The 13,060-nt window shown below is 35.0% G+C and overlaps 1 protein-coding gene across 2 annotated transcripts in view; it reads right to left on the bottom strand.

The window, feature by feature from the left end:
* The window catches only part of RADX (RPA1 related single stranded DNA binding protein, X-linked), a 68,087-nt gene that overhangs the window by 10,965 nt on the left and 44,062 nt on the right, over positions 1–13,060 (bottom strand). For both annotated transcript variants that reach the window (XM_004064652.3, XM_055375787.2), the window contains one exon: positions 6,218–6,508. In XM_004064652.3, the coding sequence (XP_004064700.1) occupies positions 6,218–6,508 (291 nt within the window). The remainder of the gene's footprint in view (positions 1–6,217; positions 6,509–13,060) is intronic.

The raw sequence follows: 13,060 nt of genomic DNA, 5'->3' as shown, positions 1-13,060 counted from the left end.
TAGCTATGTACTAAAGGATGAATAGCATTTAAATAAACAGAGAAGAGGGCATTTTAGGCATGGCAGGGAATAGCACAAGCCAAAGGTGTAGATCAGAGTAAAAAACCATCTTGGCTAGAGTAAGCGTAAACAAACACACAGAGCACAGCTTCAAAACTATGAATTCTATTTAGTGACCCAAATCAGAAACCTGAGAGTTATCCTTAACTCCTCCTTTTCGGCCTTTCCCAGATATTTAGTCAGCTAGATTCTACGACCTTAATATTTCTCTGATTCATCCCTTATAGTGATTCGTAAGTACTGAGTACGGGCCAATGATGGGTAACCAAATCCTTCTCGTTAAGCTGCAAATCAATCCAGAAATGCAAGTTCTTTGCTTTTTATGGGGAAATGACATTAAATCTCATATATTTAACTTAACATACAGCTAAAGGCCACTTAGCGCTTTCTAAGGATTACTAAAATTTGGTAGCCATAAATTGAAATAATCATGTTATCTAGAATTTTCCAAGAATTCTAATTCAGTATTATAAGAAGCATAGCCACGTCACAACTCCTAGCAATGCTGCAAGACTCATATGAATGTGCACATGCTGGTATCTTACATCCTTGATTCTAAGACTAAATTTAACTTAGATATATATCATTAATTTTATTTTTTAATAAAAAGAAAACACTGCATTAAATTTACCATTGACCGTTCCAACTTGCAAACAAAAAAGGAAGGATGCCTTAAAACTGAGAAACTATCAGAATTTGGAAATCCTGATATTTTCAAGAAAGTAGACATATTAGTGTGTTATTGATATTATTTTGAGTTGCTTTCTACATTATAAAATATTGGGAGTAGAGCTTCAGCATTATCAGTGAATTTTTTACTGAGCTGTTTGATTCAAACTAGAGTTCTGGTCGGGCGTGGTGGCTCATGCCTGTAATTCCAGCACTTTGGGAGGCCGAGGTGGGTGGATTGCTTGAGTCCAGGAGTTCGAGACCAGCCTGGGCAACATGGTGAAACCCTGTCTCTACCAAAAATACAATAATAAAAATAATAACTGAGTGTGGTGGTGTGTGCCTGTGGTCCCAGCTACTTGGGAGGCAGAGGTGGGAGGATTGCTTGAGCCCGGGAGGTGGAGGTTGCAGTGAGCCAAGATTGTACCACTGTACTCCAGCCTGGGCAACAGAGCGGTAACCTGTCTCAAAAACAAACAAACAAACAAACAAACAAACAAACAAACAAACAAACCACTAGAGTTCAAAGTACAAACGTTTAAGTCAATAGGCCTCAGGGCTTTTGTGCTTGCTGCCTCTGCGCCTAGAATGGTTTTTCCCCAGATAACTACATCTCCACCAAGTTTCTGAAATGTTCCTTTCTCCAGGAGACCTCTGCTATTTAAAATTTAACCCTTTCCTACTACAACACTTTCCAGCACCTGTTTTTCTTAGCACTTATCACCATCTCACTCTACAACAAGCTCTCATAGGGCAGGGTTTTTATCTGTTGTGTTCACTAATGTGACTTTAGCATTTAGAAGAGTGCTAGGCACACAGTAGCTGCCCAGTAAATATTTCTTAAATTGAGTAAATAAATACACATGTGTGCATTTTACCTATAATTTTTCAATAATAGAATTTAAGACATTTGTGCAAGAGCATTCAAATATAAGTTCATTCATATTCCCATTACCAAGAAATGAACACAAATATCCTGTACAAACCCCAAGAAAAATGGCTATGATGTAAGGAGAGCTGTTAAAATAATCTTTTCTAGATTTTTTTTGTCAAAGTATTTTTTGGAAAAATTTGTCATATGGTTTGTTCTTTTCCTTTACTGTAAAATGCATTTAAAAGATAATTTCAAATTTTAATAACATTAATTGTGACATCAAGGTAATTTAATATACTATAGATACGCTGAAATAATAAGGCTTTACTCATCTTTATATTTTCTTTTATTAAAGCAGCCAAGTAGACCAATATAATTCTTTCCCTCCTTGGTATTAGCCTGTGGGCTCAGGATCAATTATTTCTACCTCTGGGGTATGCTACCTTCCTTGCTGAAAGCCTATTTGAAACATTAGCTGAGTAGCACTGGGTTCCCTCAATGTTGATTCCCTTACCAATTAATGCTATTATTGGGGTTTATATCTTTTGACTTTTAAAAGACAAATAGGCAGCCTTCAGAGACTTGGAAAGGCTGGCTGGATTATGTTCCTAATTATCTAAGTCAAATGAAAATTGAGGAGATGACTTTTAAACTTTTTGATTGACTCATCAGATTTCATGGGTAACCAAATTAGTGTTAGTAGAGCCAATGATACACTATAACATCTGTAAGTTCAATTAAAACTTTTGAAAGGTGTGTTCTTATATTTAAGGTGAAAAATAATTCTTAAAATTGGGAAAGACTGACCAACAGATTTTACATTTTGTACTTGGGCTAAGGGTACTGAAAATCTAGTTCGTTACTTCATCTCAATATATTCTATTTCAAGTGTGTGATCTTACATGGTAGGCAATGAGCTGAGGTTTTAATGGTTATAATCTATTGATTTGAGGCAAGTGAGATGGCCCAGCAAGAATTTAAAGGCAAGAACCAGTGCTTCTAGGATAGGTTTCTGACATTGCCATGGTACCAAGCTGGTGGTTGCTGAGAGCCATTAGGACTGTGGGAAAGAAGGAAGACTAATAATTCTATTCAATGTTTTCAATAACAATTCACCCTTCCAGTCAGAGGTAATGACCAAGTAACAGGGTTGTGGTCCAAATAACATTTTTGGCTCCAAGAATAAGGCACTTCAAAATTACGAGGTCTTCTAGAGACTTGCAAGATATTGCAGAGGTATAATAAACCACTAGAAGATAGTATCACTAAATTAGACAATCTTCATGCTTGGAGAACCTTAAACATCATACAGATTTATCTGCCTGAATTGGTTTAGGCAGTCTCAACTAAGAACAGGGGTCTAGAACAGGGTAAACTATGACCGGGGAGTTGGGGGAGGGGGTGGAAATTCAGCCTGCCCCTGGTTTTGTACATTCCATGAGCTAAGAATAGCTTTCACATTTTTAAATAGTTAAAAAAATCAAAAGAACAATATTTTATGGTACATGAAAATATGAAATTCAAATTTTAGTGTACATAAAGTTTTTTTCAAACAGCCATGTGCATTCATTTGCATATTGTCAATGGTTGCTTTCACATTAATACAGCAGAGCTGAGTAGTTGCAAAAGAAATTGTATGGCCTATAAAACCTCAAACATTTACTACTTGGCCCTTTACTGACCAAGTGTGCCACCTTGTATAAGATACACTTAAAGTCATCTTTGAGTTTTGGGATTCTACCTTTCAACAAATAGCACAGTAATAAGAGATTTATTCCTCTTTTCTGAGTTTATTGCTCATGTCCATGCTTAAAATATATATGAACCATTTGTGTGGTCTTATAATACAACTTGGGTTCATACTTTTCTAAAAGATACGACAAATTTAGCACTGTCACATCCGATATTCAGCTCTCATTCTAAGTAGTACTTGAAGTATAGATGTAGATAGTACTTGAATGAATGAAGATATGAATATAGATAGTACTTGAAGTATAGACAATGTATACTTCAACTACTACTTAAAGCATAGTAGTTTTCAACCTTTAATCTACTCCTTTACACCTGATGGACAGGATGTGTTCTTGGCAGTGGCATTATCTCTGTGGCAATAAGTCGGTCTTATGAATGGAGTAGACTGAATGGGCTGCTTCTCTAGTGTGTATCAGAATTCTAAGAAGTATGAATAGGCCTCTTGTAGATGACTTTGATAAGCTACCCCCTCCCACCAAGACTGTTTGAGAATCACTGGATCCAGTACCATTTATCCCAGCCCTCTAGGTTTTATCCCTCCATTAAGTCAAACTATTAGAGCGTGAAGTACTTGGATTATATAATAATAAAGTGAAAATATATTCCTTTATAGAAATGCTTTATTAAGGTATGACTAATGATTATACTGATTAGGTATATTAAAATGTTGATGCACGAAGCAACTATCTGAAGATCATTTACATAACTTTTTTAAAAAACTACAGTTGAAGTTTCATACAGTTAATTCGGACTTGAATTTTGTTTGAGAGAAAAAATAGCAGGGTTCCTCTATGTAATTGTTTTCTCTGTAACAGATGATACGTTTAGAGAATCAGGAGATCTGATTTATAATCATGGCCCGGCTTTTACCTAGCCAAGGGTAAGACTAGAAGATATCCAAGGTTTTGTTTGGTTTTAAAATTAAATATCTCATCAGAAAAAAAAACAATAACAACTAAAAAAAAAAACCCTTCTCCCTTCCTGCCAGAAAGCACAGAAAATTATTGCCAATGGTAGAAATTTGGTTATTTGCAAGTACCTAGTAATACCTACTTTTGTGCTTCCTTTAAAATGTTCTGGTTTGTTTCATTCATAAATGGCTTATTTTCCACTGTATTTTAACTATGTAAACCATACTTGCAAAAATGTAGGATATAAAATTTATATAGAAACAGCATACTTCTAACATGGATTAAAGCTAGTGGGAGGAATGATGAAATTTCCTTCTTCACATTTGATTCCTGCTCTTAGCTGACTCATAGCCAAAGCTACACAAATTTATAATTACATGTAATACAGCTGAGAAGTCTTAGTCAAGCTGTTTTAATAGAGCACTAACATGTTAAAAGTAAGAAAAAAGTTCAAGTTCTATGTTTCTAGATGAACTCATCATTTCCATGGTTACCTTTTTAATTTTTAATTTTGTGGGTATATAAGTGTATATATTTATGGGGTACATGAGATATTTTGATATAGGCATGCAATATGTAAAAATCACATCAGGGTAAATGGGGTATCCATCTCCTCAAGCATTTATCCTTTGAGTTACAAATGATGCAATTATACTCTTTTAGTTATTTTAAAATGTACAATTAAATTATTATTGACCATAGTCACCTTATTCTGCTACAAAATTGTAGGTCTTACGCATTATTTCTAAATTTTTGTATCCATTATCCATGATTATTATTTTTTTGATGGATGGGAAATTTTGCTATAATTTTTGTTCCCTAGATACAAAACTAAAGTTGATGAACTACTTGAAGAGACCAAGTAATACATTCTAGTGAAAAAGCATTTGAAACTTAGGTCTGTGATTGTCTAATGGAGTCAGTGAGAATTCAGACTTTTCATAGATTACATACATACTCACATGTCTGTACATATTTATATGTGAGGAGGTAGGGAAGAGGGATTGGGAGAGAATAAAAGGGAAAAGAGAATCTTGATAAAGGTCAAGGCAATTCATCCAAGGACTGCAAATGTTAGCACCACGCTCTCACCAACTGAGCTAACCGGCCAAGATGTCCAGTACTACAAATGTAAAAATCCATGAACTACATTATTCGGTCATTAAGTTAATTTGCTAATAATTTTTTCCTCATTCCTTCATTTTAAGGTAATAAGACCTGGTACTAAGATCTTCCTGTGAAACACAAATGCATTGTTTTGCTTGACTCTGAGAGTCATTTTAACTAAGATTTTGTTTTAGAATTTTTTTGTGTGTAAATTTTTCATCTTTCCGAAACAAAAAAAAAATCTAAGTTTTAAAATGTTTTGACTTCTTTAAATTTCTGTAAGTTCCATAGCTACCTCTCAATTTTGAAAAACCTGGGTAAATCAGCTTATTTTCTCTTATCAGACAAGGGAAGTTTTTTCAATAACTTATTTCTAGTCAACCTCAGTTACTTGATTATTTTATTATCTTGAGGGTCTAAACAGACCTTTTTTTTTTTGTAGGGGCTTCTTTTGATTAGTATTCTTTCTTCTCTTTAACTTACACTTTACCCTTCAGTGGTTCCGATGAATGAAGAAGCAGAGAATATAGGCAAGAAAGTGGTGGCTAAGGGAGAACAGAAGCTGCCTTAGAAGCTGACTGATAGTCAGAAATGAGGAAAATTCCCTTAGTTCTCCCATTCTTCTCTCGCCAGATACCTTCCAAGGACTTGCCAATGTTTAGAAGCACACAATTAGAGCTTCATTTATTCCATAATTGGTGCTCCATTCCTTTTGTTGGAGCCAAACAAAAACTTCCCTTGGGCTTAATGTTTTTGTGGGAAGGGCTTAAATTTTTAAAGCGAAATAGTAGGTATATTTAAAATATGTTAAATTAATGATACGCAAAAAGAACAGTGAACTTACCTAGTATGGTTACTTCAAAATGTCCAAGGCTTCGGGCGCTCTTAAAATCATCAAGTTTTGGGGGCCTTCCTTCTGGTGGTACATATTTCGCAGGCTGAGAATTATACTGGTCACTAAGAAACTTTCTGTGTTCAAACATAAATTTCCGTGGAATACTTTCAGGATAAACACGGCTGTAGTGTAGGTGATCTATTAAGCCAAACTTTTTCTCTCTCCACAGCTGACTCTCCCACCTATCACTTATAGTTTTTCTGGCTTTCCCTTGCAGATTAGCATTTATATTTGCTCGACCTGTTAAAGACACAAGGAGATAGACACAATTGATCTATAAACTAATCAAATCAAGTCATTCACTGCAAAAAAAACCCCACACATTAATGAGGAAGAGTTTAAGTAACATTAAAAATCAAACCACTACCTACAAAATATAAAATGAATATACAAAAGAAAATTCTTATTAAAGTGAGGAACTAAATTCACTTTCAAAATAAACTTTTACCGTAAAATACTAAAGTGACATTGTTTTCTCTGTTGTTGGAATTATGTAGATTTGTAATTACCTTCTTTCTACTTTTTCTAAATGTTCTAAATGCTCTTAAACATATGTTCTTTTTATATTCAGTGACAAATTCAAATTAAATCAAATTCGTGATTAGAGATCACTCACTCTTGGTGGAAATTTGAGCCTAGAATAAACTTTTGTTAATCTCTGCTAAAAGTAAACTGAACAAATACAGTCTCCTTCTTCATTACTTCTCTCCTTCAGAGGGGCCATTTAGGGGTTGGGCATGGTGGCTCATCCCTGTAATCTCAGCATTTTTGGAGGCTGAGGCAGGAGGATAACTTGAAGCCAGGAGTTCAAGACCAGCCTAGTTAACATAGAGAGACCTGTCACTAAAAAACAAAACAAACAAACAAAAAAACACCAAAAAAAAAACCAAAACCAAAACGAAAAACAAAGGGGCCATTTATTTATTATATATGACACTCCTTTATGGAAAACAAAAAGGGAATGAAATTGAGATGAAAGACCCCCTCAATTTTTGTTGTTCTCTATCGTCAAATCAAATTATCATTTATGTATGATTAAAATCTAACACATTAAGTTTCTAATGCAGAATATAATTTATCCCTTATTGATATGGTTAGGCTTTGTATTCTTACCCAAAACTCATCTTGAGTTGTAATCCCCAGGTGTTGAGGGAGAGACCTAGTGAGAGGTGATTGGAACATGGGGGTGGTTCTCCCATGCTGTTCTCATAAAAATGAGATAGTTCCCATGAGATCTGATGGTTTTATAAGTGTTTGACATTTCTTCCTGCACACATTGTCTCTCTCGCCTGCCACCATATAAGACGTGCCTGGCATGATTGTAGGTTTCCTGAGGCCTCCCCAGCCGTGTGGAACTGTGAGCCAATTAAACCTCTTTTCTTCGTAAATTACCCAGTCTCAGGCAGTCATTTATAGCAGTGTGAGAACAGACTAATACAAGTATACATTATGACATTCGTTCATCCATTCAACAAACAATTACAGAACACCTATTATGTGCCAGACATTGTGTTAAGGAATTTGGTACAAGTAATATTTTGATTAAATAACGTACCATGGTAGAATCGGAAACACTGTAAAACCAGAAAAAAAATTGATTTTGGAACAACAGTTCTGCTAGCTGAGATAGGCTGACAGCTTAAGAGTTTTTACCAAAGTTGCTGACTTTCTTTCTTGCCTATGTCCTGGTATTCTTATCCTAGCATAAAAAACCTTGCTGAGGCAGAAGGTGGCTGCAATAGCAAGGTTTCAGTATGGTTAAAATACTACTTCTGATTATCAGACTTTATTACATATTCCCAGAGTACTTGCTTGGTTTCTTAAGCCTAGCTGGAGACTTATTAAAAATGTATTACAAGGTAAAGTATTAGTTTGAGTTGTAAGGGAAGATGAAGAAGTTGAACACATACTTCTTACCAGGAATTTAAAATATTGCAATACTACAAAAGAGTTTTTTAAACTAAAAATTCAGTTGATGAACACACAAATTCCTATAATAATGATTGATAACAAAAGGGATAAAAAACTTAGTCACACATGAAAAGATCAAAAGGAATAAATCAAAGCTGAGAAAAACAGTTAGTAGGACTAAATTGATGATTGGGAAATGACTTCATCTTTCGAATCTTCTAGAAATAAATCTCTTCTCAAACTAATAAAAGTACATAATCAGAACAACAATTAGTAGCTATTGCAATGATCTAACCCATATTAAACATTCCTGCTTGACTTATTTTAGAATACAGCATGCAAAAGAAAAAGTGATATGCTATTCTAATTTTTAAAAATTAAGTATTTACATCTACCTTATAGAAAACAATTATATGATTGACCTGTTTGGAAAAAGCCAGAATATTTTCTATGCATATTTTCTTATTTGAGTGTTAATATTAAGGACTGCCAAGGTACAAATGTTTATATGAAAAATTCCTCTAAAGAAACATGCTTTATTTTTTTATTTTAGTAACTGGGGACTACAATTACCTACCTCAATTATATCTTCATAATTAAGTAATACAAATCAGTATGAAATCAATACAGGAGACATTGGCAGTTATTGGTTGTGAATAGTAACAAATCAAAGACAATAAATAGAAAAGAGACAAAATATATCTAGAGCTCAGGTTTTTCTAAAAATAAGATGGAAAATCATGAACTAGTTTTTTTGAATATTAATAAAATTACTATATGAAACATGTTATATTTTAAGCTTAATGCATAGCTAAAATATAGGTTAATTACTTAGCAAAATTATATTTTTATATTTTACAATTATAATTTTCATTCTATTATTTCAATTATCTATTTTACTCTTATTTCTGGTGAGATTGGTTCAATGTTTTAATGAGGAACATTTACATTTAGGTCATAAGGTTAAAAAAAGAATGCAGTTCAAACGTATGTATGTAGGCATCGTGAATTTTTTTTTTTAAATCTACTCCAAGCATTTCATTACGTGGATAAGAGTGGTAGGTTGATAGAGGCAGGCTCACGCCTGTAATCCCAGCACTTTAGGAGCCTGAGGCAGGAGGACTGCTTGAGGCCAGGAGTTCAAGACCAGCTTAGGCAACATAGGTAGACCCTGTCTCTACAAAGTAATAATAATAATAATAGTAATAGTAATAAAATAAGCAGGCATTATGGCACACACCTATGGTTCCATCTACTTGGTAGCTGAGGTGGGAGGATTGCTTGAGCCTGGGAGGTCGAGGCTGCAGTGAGCCATGATCGTGCCAGTGCACTCCTGCCTGGGTGACAGAGCAAGACTCTGTCTCAAAAAAAAAAAATGTAATGGGGTGTATGGAGGCATGGGGGAGGGAAAGGAGCTATTTTCTTTGCCTCTCCTTCTTGCTAGCAAGTATATAACGGACTTTTTAAAGACTAGTGAAAGTCAGAGGCTACCTGTAATGCCTTGTGTTACTGTTAACTTTTCAAGTGTATGTCTGAGTTACTAGATATAAGCACAAACAAACCACACAAACATATTAATTGTGTATTCACAAAATGAATGACTTTTGAATTTACAAGCATCTAAAAAGCCAAAGTTATCATGAAACTACCTGGGAATACATTAGTGACCATGTTGACACATATAGATCTAATTCATTCATTAAAACTGCAATATAATATTACAGTATATTAATATGCCATATTTATAATCATCTGTTAATTAACATTTAGCTTTTAATTTTCTCTACTATAAATAATTTTCCAGTGAACATCTTGGAATGTGTCCTCCTATGTGGCCAAAGACATAAATGGAATTTCTAGGTCACAGAGTGTAACGCATTCCCAACAAATTAGGTATTGTCAAATTATTCTCAAATGGTGGTTGCAGCATATTTATTCTAAAAAAGGGGGGGAGGTGCATGAGTCTCTCCTTAATACAAATGCCTACTCCAGCTGGAATACTGAGTTTGTTAAAAAGAGACAAGGAGTAGGTAATTGAGGGATCCTTGACTCTTCTCATTTCTCTACTTTAAATTTTTATCAATATCCAGTTATAGTTGATTGTATCAGAAATCTACTTTTCTGATATAAGTGTAGACACTCAAGTTTTCTTTCGTATGGTATGTACTTTTCCATCTTTTTATATCATATATTTACATTTAAATTGGTTTTCTTTTAGATGGTATATGGTTGGGTCTTACTTTTGTATCCAATATGATAATCTCCACTTTTTACTTGGGGTATTTATGCTATTTATTTTAATATAAAGCCATACCTTGTTTTAATGCACTTTATTGTGCTTCACAGATATTGCATTTTTTTTGCAAATTGAAGGTCTGTGGGAACCCTGTGTTGAGCAAGTCTATTGGTGACATTTTTTAAACAGCATATGTTCATTTTGTGTCTCTGCGTCACGTTTTGGTAATTATCACAATATTTCAAACTTTTAAATTATTATATATATTATGGTGACCTGTGATTACTGATCTTTGATGCTACTATTGTAATTGTTTTGAGGCGCCACAAACCACACCCATATGAGATAGCAAACTTAATTGAAAAATACTGTGTGTGTTCTAACTGCCCCAATTACTGGCCATTTCCCTGTCTATCCTCTTTTCCTCAAGTCTTCCTACTCCCTAAGACAAAATAATATTGAAATTAGGCCAATGAATAACCTTATAATGTTTTCTAAGTGTTCAAGTGAAAGGAGAGTCACACATCTCTCATTTTAAATCAAAAGCTAGAAACAATTTAGTTTAGTGAGGAAGGCATGTCAAAAAACAAGATAGGCTGAAAACTAAGGCCTTCTGAGCCAAACAATTAGCCAAGTTGAGAGTGCAAAGTAAAAGTTCTTGAAGGAAAATAAAAGTGCTATTTTAGTGAACACATGAATGATAACAAACTGAAACAGTCTTATTGCTGATCTAGAGAAAGTTTTGGTGGTCTGAATAGAATATCATGCTAGCCACAACAATATTCCCTAAGGCCAAAGCCTAATTCCTAGCAAGGCCCTAACCTAACTCTCTTCAATTCTATGAGGGCTAAGATAAGTGAGGAAGCTGGAGAAGAAAAGTTGGAAGCTAGCAGAGATTGGTTCATGAGGTTTAAGAAAGAAGCTATCTCCATAACATAAAAGTGCAAGGTAAGGCAGCAAGTTCTGATGTAGAAGCTGCAAGTTATTCAGAAAATCCAGCTAAGATAACTGATGAAGGTGGCTACACTGAACAACAGATTTTCAATGGAGATAAAATAGCTTTGTATTGGAAGAAGATGCCATCTAAGACTTTCATAGTTAGAGAGGAAAAGTCAATGCCTGGCTTTAAATCTTCAACGGGCAGGCTGACTCTTTTCTTAGGGGCTAATGCAGCTGATGACTTTAAGTTGAAACCAATGCTCATTTACCATTCCAAAAATCTGGGGCCCTTAAGAATTATGCTAAATCTACTCTGCCTGCACTCTAGAAATGGAACAAAGCCTCAATGACAGCACATCTGTTTATAGTATGGTTTACTGAATATTTTAAGCCCACTATTGAGAACTACTGCTCAGATAAAAAGATTCCCCTCAAAATATTACTGCTTACTGACAATGCACCTGGTCACTCAGGAGCTCTGATGACCAGGAGCTCTGATGGAGTTGCATCAAGGAGTTCAATGTTGTTTTCGTGCCTGCAAACACAAAACCATTCAGAAGCCCATGGATCAAGGAGTAATTCTGACTTTCAAGTCTTAATTCTTAAGAAATGCATTCATAAGGCTATAGCTACCATAGCGATTCCTCTGATGGATCTGGGCAAAAGTGAAAACTGAAAACCTCCTGGAAATTTGAAAACCTTCTGGAAAGGATTCACCATTCTAGATGCCATTTAAAGTATTTGTGATTTATGGAAGGAGGCCAAAATATCAACATTAACAGGAGTTTAGAAGAAATTGATTCCAAACCCCATAGATGACTTTGAGGTGTTCAACACTTTAGGGTAGGAAGTAACTGCAGAAGTGGTGGAAATGGCAGGAGAACTAGAATTAGAAGTGGAGTCTGAAGATGTTACTAAATTGCTGCAATCTCATCATAAAACTTGAATGGACGAAGAGTTGCTTCTTACAAATGAACAAAGGTGGTTTTTTTGAGATTGAATCTATTCCTGGTGAAGATGTCGTGAACACTGTTAAAATGAAAATAAAGAATTTAGAATATTACATAAGCTTAGCATAATAGATAAAGTAGTGTCAATTTTTGAAAGGAGTGACTCCAATTTTGAAAGAAGTTCTACTGTGGGTAAAATGCTGTCAAACAGCATCACATGCTACAGAGAAATCTTTCCTGAAAGGAAAAGTCAACTGATGTGGCAAAATTTATTGCTGTCTTATTTTAAGAAACTGCCAAAGCCGATTCCTCAGAGATCTAGGACTAGAAATATCATTTGACCCAGCCATCCCATTTCTAGGTATATACCCAAAGGATTATAAATCATGCTGCTATAAAGACACATGCACATGTATGTTTATTGCGGCAGTATTCACAATAGCAAAGACTTGGAACCAACCCAAATGTCCATCAATGATAGACTGGATTAAGAAAATGTGGCACATATACACCATGGAATACTATGTAGCCATAAAAAAGGATGAGTTCATGTCCTTTGTAAGGACATGGATGAAGCTGGAAACCATCATTCTGAGCAAACTATCCCAAGGGCAGAAAACCAAACACCGCATGTTCTCACTCATAGGTGGGAATTGAACAATGAGAACACTTGGACACAGGGTGGGGAACATCAAGCACTGGGGCCTGTCATGGGGTGGGCGGTGGGGGAGGGATAGCATTAGGAGATATACCTAA

The sequence above is a fragment of the Gorilla gorilla genome, chromosome X, assembly GCF_029281585.2.
Source record: "Gorilla gorilla gorilla isolate KB3781 chromosome X, NHGRI_mGorGor1-v2.1_pri, whole genome shotgun sequence".
NCBI classification, from domain to species: Eukaryota; Metazoa; Chordata; class Mammalia; order Primates; family Hominidae; genus Gorilla; species Gorilla gorilla.
Note: the sequence above shows the minus strand (reverse complement) of the source record. Positions and strands in the feature narration are given on the sequence as shown.